Source organism: Mus caroli, unplaced genomic scaffold (genome assembly GCF_978045245.1).
Source record: "Mus caroli unplaced genomic scaffold, Mus_caroli_1 scaffold_1, whole genome shotgun sequence".
NCBI classification, from domain to species: Eukaryota; Metazoa; Chordata; class Mammalia; order Rodentia; family Muridae; genus Mus; species Mus caroli.
In genome coordinates, this window is record NW_028227256.1 from 3,052,851 (window position 1) to 3,067,423 (window position 14,573).

Sequence of the window (14,573 nt, forward strand, 5' to 3'; positions counted from 1 at the left end):
CTGGCATCACTGGGAGGGGAGCCCCTTGGTCCAGAGGAGGCTTGATGACACAGAATAGGGGAATACCAGGCTGCTGTGGCAGGTGTGGGTAGGCAGTGGGAGAGCACCCTCATAGAGGCAAGGGGAGGGTGGAGGGGATCAGGGGCTTGTGGAGGGGAAACGGGGAAGGGGGATAACATTTGAAATGTAAATAAATAAAATAACCAATAAAAAAGATGTATATGGGGATTTCACTCTTCATTTTTTTCCCTCTGCCTACTAATTGTATGACTTTCCCATAAAGAAAATATTTTCAGAACTTAGCAATTAAGTGATGTTGTGGTTCCTACATTAACTCACCTTGAACTTGTCAATGTCATTGGCCATAGCTAAAGCCTACTTGGAAAGGAGATTTCTGGGAATATCTCTTGTGCTTTAGTTATGACCCAGTACTGCAGTACAACTACAGTGCTGACCACCCCACTACCCACAATGCAATCTGAGCACACCCAGGAATATTGTCCACCAAGTATTTACCATGTAAGCTGGATGTGCCCAAATGTATTCTGGTCCACCATTTAATTGTGACCTTCAAGTTTAACAAGGAGGAAGGTCCAAGTGAGGATGTTTCAATCCCACATAGAATGGGGGACAAAATAATCATGGAAGGCATAGAAAGAGAGGTGTCTGAGTGGGAGAGGGGAGAGGGAAGGGAAGTGGGACATGATCAGATATGGTGGTGTTTTTAGAGGGGGAGACAGGAGAAAAGCCCAGAGGGTCAGGAGAACAAATGGAAATTTGCAGCTGAGAGAGTGGGGATCTAGGGGAACCTCTAGAGGGTTCCCAGATGTGAGTGGCTCCCAGGAATCAATGGGAATAACCTTAGCCAAAATGCCCAACAGTGGGGAGATGGAATCTGAAGAGACCAGCTCCAGTAGATAGATAGGGCCTCCAGTGGAGGTTTGGAGTCACCAATCTACCTACAAACTTTTTGATCCAGACTTGCTCCTGTCTAAAGAAAATACAGGGACAAAAAAATGGAGCAGAGACTAAAGGAAAGGTCATCCAGTGACCGGCCCAACTTAGGATCCATTCCATGGGCAGACATCAAACCCTGACACTATTACTGATGCCATGTTGTGCTAGCAAACAGGAGCCTAGCATGGTTGTCCTCTGAGAGGCTCTACCAGCAGCTTACTAAGACACATGCAGATGCTTACAGCCAACCATTGGAGTGATGTTGGGATCCCTGCGGAAGAGTTAGGGGAAAGACTGAAGGAGCAAAGAGGAGAGCAGGTGAGGTGAAGAACTCTTGGAGGGAAGACTGGAAAGGGGAGCAACATCTGGAATGTGAATGAATAAAGCAATTTTTAAAAGTAAAATAAAGTATAACCCTTAACTGAGCATGCTTAGTTGCATCTATCTAACTGAGTATGCTCAGATGTGCATGTCCCTGAAGTGCTTTCACATATGCATATCTATAGGCTTTCCGAATAAAACTCCTGCAGTTCCCAGTTCCAATGAAAGCATGGTCTGGCACCATTTCTCAAGCTCACTCACCTGCTGCAGGTAATCTTTCTCCACTCTTATCTCTTGGCATTGCTTGTTTTAGCTTTCTATTCCTGTGATACATACCCATTGAATGGCATGAGAGTCCTTTTTTGTTTGTTCGCTTGGTTGATTGTTTAGTTGTTTTGTTTTCGGAGGTAAGTGGCTGTTGTTGCAGTTGTTTATATTTTATTTTTGGTAGGTTTTTTTTTTTTGAAACACAATATACACTTGTCACACAGAATGTTTCAGCTTTTATTTTAGACTGGGATCTTCTGCAATCAATTAGCAAATTGCTGCATTTCTTGAGAAAGCATTAAACACACTTTATACAATTATACTAAAATAAGTAAAACCAAATTCACACTTTTAGATATTAGAAGTGTTAAAACAACATAGTTTACACCAAGGCTGTAAGAACTATGGAATTACAAATTTTCCTACTATGTGACTTGTTTATTTATTCTATGTTTTACTTAAGAGATAAAAGGTTAAATATAGATGCCTTATATTTATATATTTATTTATATATAACTGCCCAAATGCTCACAGAAAGGTGATAGCCATTTGGTTTTACAGCGATCATGAGGGGCTTTAAAAAGCCAGTGTGACACTGATATTGAATCCTCTTGATGCAAACTAGACTTCCAGTCTGTACTGAGATGTGATGGGCACAGTTATATCTCTCTTGTGGTTTTCCGGCAGCATCCAGAGACTGCAAGACAGACATAAACCTATCTCTAGCAGCAATGGCATGACAGACAGAAAACTAGCAGTACCTCCTTCTTATCTATGTTGCTGCTGTATGTATGGAGACTGAGTTTTCAATTAATGTGACAGTACTTGACTGTATCTATGTCCAAAGCTCCACTGCATCCTTTATTATCACCCTGGATGATCTACAGGTTGCTCATTTTTAAAATCCTAATTTGGAAAACTTACAGAAAATCATACAAAATTTAAGTTTTAAAAGAAATATCTGTGGAGTGCTTCCCAGAAATTTGAAGCCTATGAACACATCCCAGACACTTCTGAAGGCCACCGCAGAGGCCCGCTCTGAGGCCATGATGACCATGGTTCAAGTGCATGACTGATGGACAACTTTTAGACAATTTACTGTTCTTTGCACCCAGGACACACAGCCTCTAAATTAGTTTTCTCAGTTTATGCTTGAAAATGCCCTCTATCTTCCCACAACTCTGACAGCTAAGGAACCAAGCAATGCTCATACACCAGCATCAGAGGGAAACTTAGCCTTCCTCTTGCAAGAGAGAGTATTTCCCTTCTGCGTATTTTAGAAGGAACACTGAATACAAATAACTGAGAAATTGACTTTCATGCCAAACTTTGTAAACAAAGTCTGCTGGCAAGAGTCTTGGTTCCACATATAACCAAACTTTCCCATAGGAAAAAAGATACTTGAAAATCATATCATTTCTTCCTGGGGATCATCCTAAACATATCGTTTAAAAGATGCTATCATTGATGAGTCTGGTTACTCCAGGCCTCCTGTCTGCAGTGTGAATGGCAGATTCCTCCTCCGAGCTTGTCTTCCATAAGTAGAGATTAAAGAGAGAAAAGTAGGTGCTGACTGATCCCTGTGGGTAATCAGATGTTCCCCGGGACTGGACAAAGTTTAGATGTTATTTGTGGTTAGGTAAGTGTCCAGACAAGAAAAAGCTAGGGATACAAGGCGGTTCTGTACCTGGATCTCACTGAAGGGAGGTCCTGGAAGAATACTCAGGGAAGGGGAACCATAGTTTGAACAGGTCTCATCTTTTATTTCTTATATTCCTCTAAGTTAAGAAGACTGTGAGAGTAAGACATATGTATTATTTACAAAGTTCTTGGTCCAGAAAAACTGTACACAGTTACAAGGAAATGGTCTAAGTTGTATGGGAAGCCTGTGAAGGCTACGAGGCAGGAAGGAAATTTTGGACGACTTTACAGAAGCTACAAAGGACCAAGATTTAAAGAGCTGTTGGCTGGTGCACCACCCTGTGCAAAAGCAGCTCAGAAACGTTCCGTACACCTGACTCCTCTAGAGGGAGCTGGAACCTCACTCTCCGGTGATTTCTCTGTACTCTTGGCTTTTGCAGCCTCTGTTAAAGTCATTTTTTAGGTTAAAAAAAAAAAAATAGATCGGCAGGTAAAAGGAAGAAAGGTGGGACATACTGAGTAGGTGATTATCTCTATTCTTGTCAATCACAGCTAGGTTCTAGCCCCCTTCACCACCACCACCACCACCACCACCACCACCACCACACCACACCTCCACTCTAAAACACACACACACACACACACACACACACACATCTCCAGTGAGGCGTGGCCAGGCAGTTAGAGTGTACCTAAGAAGCATCAGGCCATCCTGGTGGTCATCCGTGGTGGAAAGCAAAGAAACAAAATACACAGGCTTAACGCTGAGGAAGAGATGCCTGGGACATCCTAGGAGCCTACTCACAGTGAAATAGAGAGAGAAGTAGAATTACATTCCAACAACACTGCCCCACCATTCACCCTAAGTTCAGGTGTCAAGCGCTGCCCTCAGCTGTGGGGAGAAAACAGTAAGGTGCCCTGGCCCAAGCTGTCCTCGGGCACGCTACACACCAGCCTCACCTCGAGGCCGGGCAAATCCCGGATCAGTCCTGAGTACGCCCTGTGGTATCAGTCCTGGGTAGGGCCTGTGGTACTGAATGCCTGGAAGGGCCTCACGATTTCAGGGCTGCGCTTGGGAACCACAGTCCCGGAATTCTCCTAAACCTAGCTGGCAGTGCTGCCTGCGGTGGAAAGAGGTGGAAAGGGCATCAGGCTGAACGGCATGGCACCAGTTGCCGGAGGCTTCTGCGGAAGCTGTCGTCTAGGAAGGCGTAGAGGAAAGGGTTGAGGCAGCTGTTAGCATAGCTCAGGCTGGTGATGAAGTAAGAGATGCCGATGACCAGCGGCGTTTGCGGGAGGTCGGTGGTGAGGGCCACTATGGTACTCAGGTGATAAGGAGTCCAGCAGAGGAGGCACACAGCCAGAATCGCCGCCACCAACAAGGTCACGCGCTTCTTGGCACGATCCAGGGCCTTAGCGTGGCTATCTAGCTGGATAGCACGCAGTCGGCAGAGCAGAGTGGTATAGAGAGCGCAGATGGTGGTCACCGGGATGGCAAAGCCCAACACTAGTGTGTAGAGACGGCTGGCACGCCACCAGAAGGCCTCGGGCTGCGGGAAGACCAACACGCACTGGCGCCGACCCTGCTCCTCGTCCAGCCGAGCGAATACCGCAAAGGGTAGCACGACCAGCGTCACCAGCGCCCACACCGCCAGACTGACAGCACGCGCTGCACCGTAAGTGCGCCCGGACACCCGGCGCGACTCTGCTGTGGCCAGAACCACCAGGTATCGGTCTGCGCTCATGACGGCGAGGAAGTAGAGGCTAGAGAAAGTGTTGTACTGGTCGACGGCTACAATGAGCTTGCACATGACCTCCCCGAAGGGCCAGCGCCTTAGCAGGAAGTCCGCGATGTTGATGGGCAGCACGAGGGTGAAGAGCTCATCGGCGATAGCCAAGTTGAGGATGAACACGTTGGTGACAGTCTTCATGCGCGGCGTGCGCAGCAGTACGTACAGCACCGCAGAGTTGCCCGCCAGTCCCACGGCGCAAATTACCCCGTAGACGACAGGCACTGCTACCGCCAGTGGCTGCGGCAGCGGCAGAGGAGCCAGGCTGGATCCGTTGGGACAGCCCAAAGATGAGCCGCCGCAAGACACGTTGTCCCATCCAGAGTCGAAAAGCGTTAAGTTATGCATCTTGGAGAGGGCTGGAGAGCAGGCGACCACCAGGATTCCACTCAGCAGCCCCGCGAAACTCGAGGTTTATGCGCCCACGTTTATAGGGATCTGCACCCAGGCACTGCCTGAGTGTCACAGCCTTTCTCTGGATGTGCACGGGAGGGGGCGTTCCCTGCTGCTACTAAGCTCGCTGACGCCGGGACTCCAAGGCTGGAGACAAAATTGAAAACACAGGTTACATTTCTGGAGGTATAGCTTTAAGGAAAAATGAGGTCCATAGAAAGTAGCTACAGTGTCCCAAGCTCTTCTCTCCACCTGTGGAAATCAGATTCCAGTCCACTGAATACATCAAAGTGCTATGCAGAAGCCACTTGACTCCTAGGAAAACGTAAATGCACCCATTCCCCTATTTTAGAGCTTAAGGAATTCACACTGTGGTCTCACCTGCGAATTCAGCAGAGGTGTGTTTCCGAGCACGCTAGATAATAGGACTTGCAACAGCAATCTTTATCTTACCTGGCTGGTCCCGAAAAGATCTGAGTTTCCTGGGGAGGTCAGGGAGGAACCCACTGTCTGCTGGAGGACGCTGCAGCAGCAATGAGATGCCTGCCAGCCTAGTCTGTCTCCTGTTGTCTGCCCAGAGACTACTGCTGGAGACTCCAGTTCTCCCAAGAGCCCGAAGTGCAGGAAGCGCGGCTCTGTCAACCTGTCACCCTTTCCCATTCCACTCCTAGTAAAATCCTCTGATCTAACAGAAAACAGCGCCCCCTTCCTCAAAAGACTTCTTTGCTGCCTTCCTGCTGTTTTAATTCAGTTCATCTGGAATTATAAAAAGCTCTCCTGTCAGAAACTAAAACTAAGAATAACAAAGTTAAAAAGAAATTAATATCCTGTTTTTAAAGAACAGTTGTAGATGAGGTTCCCATAACATGTTTTATTTCTTTATTATATGTACCATTATTTAAATCAATGTTAAAATTAAATTTGTTTTGATCGTAGTCTTCCCCTACCCCAAGTCGTCTAGATCCTCTCTCTACCCACCCAACTTTAAGCTCTTTCTTAAAACAAACAAGAACAAAACCAAACACAACAAAACTCCCAAATCCAAGAAAATAAAATAAACACCCAAACAGAGAGAGAAAAAAACTTACTAAACTGTAATCAAATAAAACCATAAACATACAAAAGCAAAACTGTGGAGGTCATTAAATGGCCATCAACTATTCTTGAACATGAGTCCTGCCCTGGAGAGGTGATAAATCCAATGTCACTGCATTGGAGAAAACTAATTTTCCCTTTTACAGCAGGTATAATTGACAATTTAGTTATTAACACTTCCTCTAGTGACTGGGTTTTCATTAGTGCATTCATATTCATTTTAGAAAATGTAGCAAAACAAAATATAAAGCAAAAACTGTCACATTAAAGTTGGACAGGATGAATCAATAGAAGAAAACAAACCCAAGAGAAGGATTTAGAGACTCTCTCATTTGCACACTCAGAAATCCCACAAAAACACTAAACTGGAAGCTAGAATATATTTGATGAGGACATGGTACAGACCTGCACAATCTCTGTGCATATAACCTTAGTTATATGCAGAGACTCCTGTCTGTTTTCCTGAGCTCTGAATGGAGGAGGCATCCCACTTAGACCTAAGTGCTCCCTCACCCTCTCTCTCTCTCTCTCTCTCTTTCTCTCCCTCTCCCTCATTCCCCCTCCCTCCCTGTAGCAGGAGCAAACTTCTATATAGCAGATTATCATTGAGGCATTTTTATCACTACATATTTTAGACAAGTATTATTTGGTTTTACCTCACGCCCCTGAACTATCTAGTGTCTGATTCTTGATCAACCAAGCAGGGTTAGGTATGGGTTGCATCTCTTAGAATGGGCCTTAAGTAAATCAGTTATTAGTTCATTACCACCACAACCTTTGTGCCACTATTGCCCTAGCATAGCTCACAAACATTACACCATTGTAGATCAAAGGTTTGTGGTTTGACCTTTATATTTCTCTTTTGGTAGCATTCAGAGTACCTTCTTGTACCAAAGACACTAGAACACAGATATGGATGCTTTATGGAGGCACCTTCATGACATCTCCATGTTCAAGGAGTTATGTAGTGTTGCCCTCAGCAATGGGATCTTGCTCTTGGTTTATGAAGAGCAATCCATAGTCTTGGCAACAGCCTAGGTTGTTTGGGAATTTCCATGTGACACCTTTGGCCAAAATCTCAATTAGATGTAACCCAATCCTGGTACTAGAAGTTTTGTTTCATGACAAGAGATGGCCAATTGGAACTCTCTTCCCGACTATTTGGTTATTTTGTTTAGACTGTCTTCATATATATGTATTTTAGGTAATTTGTATTGTATTAGGTTTCTATACAAATGCTCTTTAATTTTAATCTCCTCTTACTGTATTCCCTCCCACAACCACTTTTGCCCTTCTTTGATCCTCTCGTTCCACCACCCCTATCCATCTAAAATTATCTATTCTATTTCCCTTCCCTAAAGAGATATATCTGCTCCCTCCACCTCCTTCCTCTATACCTATCCACTAGGATTCTGCTGATTGTATCTTGGTTATCATTGGCTTATCTGCTAATATTATAAATGAATACATACCATTTTTATCTTTCTGGTTCTGGGTTTCCTCACTCAGGATGATGATGATTTTTTTGTGTTCTTATTTTTTTAATTTATTTATTGCTATATATATGTAAGTACACTGTAGCTATCTTTAGACAAACCAGAGGAGGGTGTCAGATCCCATTCTGGATGGTTGTAAACCACCATGTGGTTGCTGAGATTTAAACACAGAATTTGGAAGATCAGTCAGTGTTCTTGATTGCTAAGCCATTTCTCCAGCCCCTGATTTTTTTTCTAACCCAATATATTTACCTAAGAATTTCATGATTTTATTTTTAATAGCTGAATTACTAATATTCTATTGAATGAATGTACCACATTTTTTTATCCGTTGATCCATTAATAGATATCTGTGGCTTTTTAATTTTTGGCTATTATGGATAGAGAAGCAATGAACATGGTTGAGCAAATGTCTTTGTGGTAGGATAAAGCATCTTTTGGGAATAGGCCCAAGAGTGAAGCAGATCAATTCCCATCTTCCTGAGAAACCACCACACTACTTTCCACAGTGACTGCTAAAGTTTGCAGTCTTAACACCAGTAGCTATGTCTTTCTCTTACTCCACGTCCAGCATGGCCTATCACTTGTTTTGCTGTTCTTAACCATTCTGACAACTGTAAGATGAAATCTCAAAGTAATTTTGATTTGCATTTGATGAAAGGCTAAGAACATTTAACATTTGTTTAAATGTGTCTCAACCTTTTAAGTTTCTTCTATTGAAAATTATCTTAGACCTGTACCCCATTTTTTAAACTGAGTTGTTTGTTTTCTTAATATCCAACTTCTTTATATATATATATATATATATATATATATATATATATATGATACTAGCTCTCTTTTGGATGTGTAGTTGGTTAAAAAAAAAAAAAAAAAGCTTTCACAATTCTACAGGTGGCTGCTTTGTCCAAATGATGGTGTCCTTCTCAGTTTCAAGAGATTCATTTATTATTTGTTGATCTTGGTGCTTGTGCTAACAATATTGTGTGCAGAAATACTTTTCCTGTACCAATAAGTTCAACATTATTCCTCACTTTCTCTTCTATTAGTTTCAATGTATCTGGTTTTCTGGTGAGGTCTTTGGTCCATTTGGAGTTGACTTTTGTCCAAGCATGATAAACATAGATGTATTTCCATTCTTCTCCATGCAGCCATCCAGATTGATCCATTTGTTGAAGATGTTTTCTTTTCCCATAGTATATTTCTAGCTTTTTAATAAAAAATATCGGGTGTCCATAGATGTGTGGATTTGTGTCTAGGTCTTCAAATTGATTCCATTGATCAATGTGTCATTTTTGTTCCAATACCATGATATTTTTATTATTATAGCTTTGTGGTAAATTTTGAGAGCAGAGATGGTGGTGCCTCTAAGAGTTCTTTTATTATTCAGTATTGTTTTAGCTTTCCTGGGTTTGTGTGTGTGTGTGTGTGTGTGTTTCCGTATGAAACTGTGAATTATCCTTTGAAGATCTGTGAATTGTGTTGGAATTTTGATGGGAATTGAAATGAATCTGTAGATTGCTTTTGTAGGATGGACATTTTTACTGTGTTAAGCTTACTGCTCTGTGAACATGGGAGGTCTTTCCATCTCACCATAGCTTCTTCAACTTCTTTCTTCAATTACCTGAACTTTATTCAAATAATTGCTTATGATTATTATTAATTTTACTTTTTCACTTTGCATCCTACTCACTGCCCTGTTCCAGGTCACTCCCTCCCAGAATTCTTCCCCTATATCTCCTCCCCTTCTCTTCTAAGTGAGGGGGGGGGGCTCCCCTGCATATCCCCCAATGGTACAACATCAAGTCTCTGCAAGGTTAGGCATATCCTTTCCCACTGAGACCAGACAAGGGAGCCCACCTAGAAGAACATATCCCATGTACAGACAACAGCTTTTAGGATAGCGTTGTTCAGGACCCACATGAAGACCAAACTGAACATCTGCTACATATGTTCAGGGATGGCTAGGTTCAGCCTTATACATCCGTTAGTTAGTGGTTCAGTTTCTGATAGCTCCAGGGTCCAGGTTAGTTGATTCTGTTGGTCTTTCTGTGGAGTTCCTATCCCCTGATGATCCACAATCCTTCCTTCTATTTTTTTCCATAACAGTCTCCAAGCTCAATTCACCATTTGGGTGTGGGTATCTGCATCTGTCTGAGTCAGCGACTGGGTGGAGCCTCAGTGGACAGCCATGCTAGACTCCTGTCTGCAAGCATAATTAGAGTATCATTAAGTGTCAGGGATTGATGCTTGCCAATGGGATCAGTCTCAGTTGGGCCAGTTTTTTGATTGTCCATTCCCTCAGGATCTTGCAGATTTCCATCTATTCTCCTGGCTATCTGGCTATCCCTCCTTTCCCTCCCCACACATGATCCTGAATCCCCTCCTTTCACTCACCATTCCCTCTTCCACCCACTTCCCTTCCTTCATCTGCCTCTTATGACTATTTTACTCCCCCTTCTAAGTGAGAGTTGAGCTTCCTCACTTGTACCAACCCTCTTGTTTTGCTTCTTTGGGTCTGTGCAATGTAGCATGGATATCCCGTATTTTATGGCTAATATCCACTTATAAGTGAGTACATACCATGCATGTACTTTTGAGGCAGGATACTATTCCCAAGATCCATTCATTTGCCTGCAAAATTCATGATGTCTTGGTTTTTTATAGATGGTTAGAATTTCATTCTGTAGGTGTACCACATTTTCTTTATCCATTCTTCAACTGAGAAACATCTAGGTTGTTTCCAGTTTCTGGCTATTATGAATAAAGATTCTATGAACATAGTTGAACAAGTGTTTTTGTGGGATAGTATAGCATCTCTTGGCTATATGCCCAGGAGTGGTATAGCTGGGTCTTCAGGTAGATTTATTTCCAATTTTCTGAGAAACTACAAGGTTGATTTTCTGAGTGGTTGTAAAAGTTCAGACTGCCACCACCAATGGAGGACTGTTCCCCTTTCTCCACATACTCTCTAACATATGCTGTCACTTTAGCTATTTATCTTAGCCATTCTGATGATTTAAGAATGAACCTCAGAGTCATTTTTAGTTGTATTTCCCTGATGACTGAAGATGTTGCATATTTCTTTAATTGCTTCTCTGCCATTTGAGATTTCTATGTTGAGAATTTTCTAATTAGATCTGCACACCATTTTCTAATTGGGGGAATTTGGTTTGTTTATGTATAACTTCTTACATCCTTAATACATTTTGGGTACTAGTCCTTTGTGCAATGTAGGGCTAGTGAAGATCATTTATCAATCTGTAAGATGATGCTTGTATGATTGAGAGTGTCCTTTTCCTTACGGAAGCTTTGCAGTGTCATAAGGTGCCGTTTATCAATTGTTGACCTTAGAGCCTGAGCAATTGGTGTTCTGTCCAGGAAATTGTTTCCTGAACCAATGTATTCAAGGCTATTTCTTACTTTCTCTTCTATAAGATTTAGTATATCCAAATTTATGTTGCCATCCTTGATCCACTTGGATATGAATTTCCTACAGGGTGATAAATATGGATCTATTTTCATTCTTCTACATGTAGACATCCAGTTAGATCAGCATCATATATTGGAGATACTTTCATTTTTCCATTGTATGATTTCCTCATCAAAAAATAAGTATCTATAGGTATGTGGGTTTATTTCTGGGTCTTTGATTTGATTCCATTAATCAACATGCTCATTTCTGTACCAATACCGTGCAGCTTTTATCATTATCACTCTGTAGTATAGCTTGAGGTCAAGGATAATGATACCTCCTAAAGTTCTTTTGTTGTTCAAGATTGTTTTGGCTATCCTGTGTGTTTTATTTTTCGATATGAAGTTGGAATTTATCTTTCAAGGTTTATAAAAGTTATTGTAGAATTTTAATGGAGATTACATTGAATCTGTAGATTGCTTTTGGTGAAATGGTCATTTTTCACTATGTTAATCTTACCTATCCATGAACATGGCAGATATTTCCATCTTCTAATATCTTCTTCAATTACTTTCTTCAGAGACTTGAAGTTCTTGTCATAAAGATCTTTCACTTGTTTGGTCAGAGTTACACCAAGATATTTAATATTGTCCATGGCTATTGTCTCTCTAATTTCTTTTTCAGCCAACTTATCATTTGCATAAGGGAGGTCTACTGATTTGTTTGGGTTAATTTTATAACCAGAAACTTTGCTGAAATTGTTTATCAGCTGGAGTAGTTCTCTGGTATAATTTTGGGAGTTGCTTATCTATAGTATCATATCATCTGCAAATACTACTGTATATTTCTTCGATTATGTTTAAGTATGTGCACTGTATCCCTGAGCTCTCTAATATTTCTAACATGAATTGGTGTGGGATTTTGTCACTTTTTCAGCATCTAATGAGATGATGATGTGATTTTTTTTTCTTTTAGTTTGTATATATCATGGATTACATTGATGGACTTTTTCATAGTGAGCCAACCCTGCATCCTTGGAATAAAGTCTACTTGATCGTGGTGGATGATGTTTTTGATGTGTTCTTAGATTCAGTTTGTGGGTATTTTATTGAGCACTTTTCATCAGTGTTCATATGAGAAATTGGTCTGAAGTAATCTTTCTTCCTTGAGTCTTTGTGTGGTTTAGGTATCAGGGTTATCGTGGCTTCATAGAAAGAGTTTGGCTGTGTTTCTTCTGATTCTGGTTTGTGAAATAGTTTGAGGAGTATTTTTACTAACTTTTTGAAAGTCTGGTAGAATTATGCACTAAAACCATCTGGCCCTTGGCTTTTTTAGTTAGGAGACTTTAAATTACTGCTTCTATTTCTTTAGGGGTTATAGATCTGTTTAAATAGTTTACATGATATTGATTTAACTTTGGTAAGTGGTATTTGTCTAGAAAACTGTCCATTTCATTAAAATTTTCCAATTTTGTGGGATACAGTCTTTTGAAGTGAGACCTAAGATTGCTTGGATTTCTTCAGTGTCTGCTGTTATGGCCCCTTTCTCATTTCTGATTTTGTTATTTGGATACTATCTCTTGGTCTTTTGGTCAGTCTGATTAAGGATTTGTGTATCTTATTGATTTTCTCGAAGAACTAGCTCTTGGTTTCATTGATTCTTTGTATTGTTTTGTTTCTGATTGATTTCAGTCCTGATTTTTATTATTTTCTGCTTTCTACTCCTCTTTGGTGTGTTTGCTTCTTTTGGGGGGATGCAGGTTTTTCTGGTATGCTTTTAAATTCCTGGTTTGAGAACACTCTAATTTCTTTGTGGAAGCATTTAGTGCTATGACTTTGTCCCATAAATTTCTCTGATTTAAAAATATATATATATTTTCTAGTCCTTGAAACTGGGACTCTTCACCTTCTATTCCTGTTATTCTTAGTTTGGGTCTTTTCATGGTTTCCCAGATTTCCTGGCTGTTTTGTATTAGGAATTTTTAGATTTAAACATTTTCTTTGACTTATGTATTAATTTCTTCTATTGTATCTTTAACATCTGAGATTCTTCTATCCCCTGTATTCTATTGGTGATGCTTGCATCTGTTATTCCTGTTCTCTTCCCTAGGTTTGCCATCTCCGGGATTCCCTCAGTTTGTTTTCTTTATTGCTTTTATTTCTGCTTTCAGGTCTTGAGCAGTTTTATTTTCTTTACATGTTTAATTGTATTTTCCTGTATATCTTTAAGACATTTATTTGTTTCTTATTTAAAGACCTGTTTGACTGTGGTTTTCTTTATTTCTTTAAGGGATTTGTGAATTTCTTCTTTAAAGGCCCCTAAAATTTTTATAAGATTTTATTTGGAGAATAAAGTCATTTTCTTGTGCTTTGATTGTGTTAGGATATCCAGGGCTTGATGTTTTAGGTTAGTTATTCTCTGAAGCTGTCAAATTACCCTAGATAAAAGCCTTTAGCAATCTGGATAACTTTGGTCATTGGAAGTTCCTGTTGTAGAAGGTATTGGGAGGGGGGCTAACCTCCATTGTCCTAGTGAGACAGGCCTCTGATGGGTATCCTTGGGCTGTATGGTTCTGGATCTGCAGGTCTGCAGGAATGGAGGTCCCCCTGGGATAGCAGACTGCTCAGGGTAGCTGGGCTTTTTCCAGAGGACTCAGCAATCAGGGAAGAAGGGTAAGGAAAAAAGACATTTACCTCTATGGTTAAAACTCAACATGTCTGATGAAGATGAAGATGGGAGGTGAGGTAGCAGGAAAATGGAGCCACCCCTACCCCCACCCCCGGGATAACAGACTATTCAGGAATTACCTGCATTTTTATTATACAAATCTTTCACTTGCTTTGGTAGAGTTATTCCAAGATAATTTTTGTTTATTTTTTGTTGGTTATGTTTTTTATTTACATTTCAAATGTTAGACACCCCTTCCCAGTTTCCCCTCCATAACCTCCCTATCCCATTCCTCCTTCCTCCTCTTTCTATGAGGATGCTCCTCAACCCACCTACCCACTCCTGCCTCATCATCCTAGAGTTCCCCTACACTGGGTCATCACAAGACCTCCACAGGAACAAGGGGCTCCCCTCCAATGATTCCAAATAAGGCAATCCTCTGCTGCATATGCAGCTGGAGCCATCCATGTGTACTCTTTGGTTGATGGTTTAGTCTCTGGGAGCTTTGGGAGCTCTGGTTGGTTAATATTG

At 41.3% G+C, this 14,573-nt stretch overlaps 1 protein-coding gene across 1 annotated transcript; it reads right to left on the reverse strand.

Annotated features, from left to right (window-relative positions):
• Window positions 1–4,334: 4,334 nt before the first annotated feature.
• Window positions 4,335–5,324, reverse strand: Npbwr1 (neuropeptides B and W receptor 1). Its single transcript, XM_021178148.1, has one exon. It carries the CDS (start codon window positions 5,322–5,324, stop codon window positions 4,335–4,337), a length of 990 nt encoding a protein of 329 aa, XP_021033807.1.
• Between the last annotated feature and the right edge of the window lie 9,249 nt (window positions 5,325–14,573).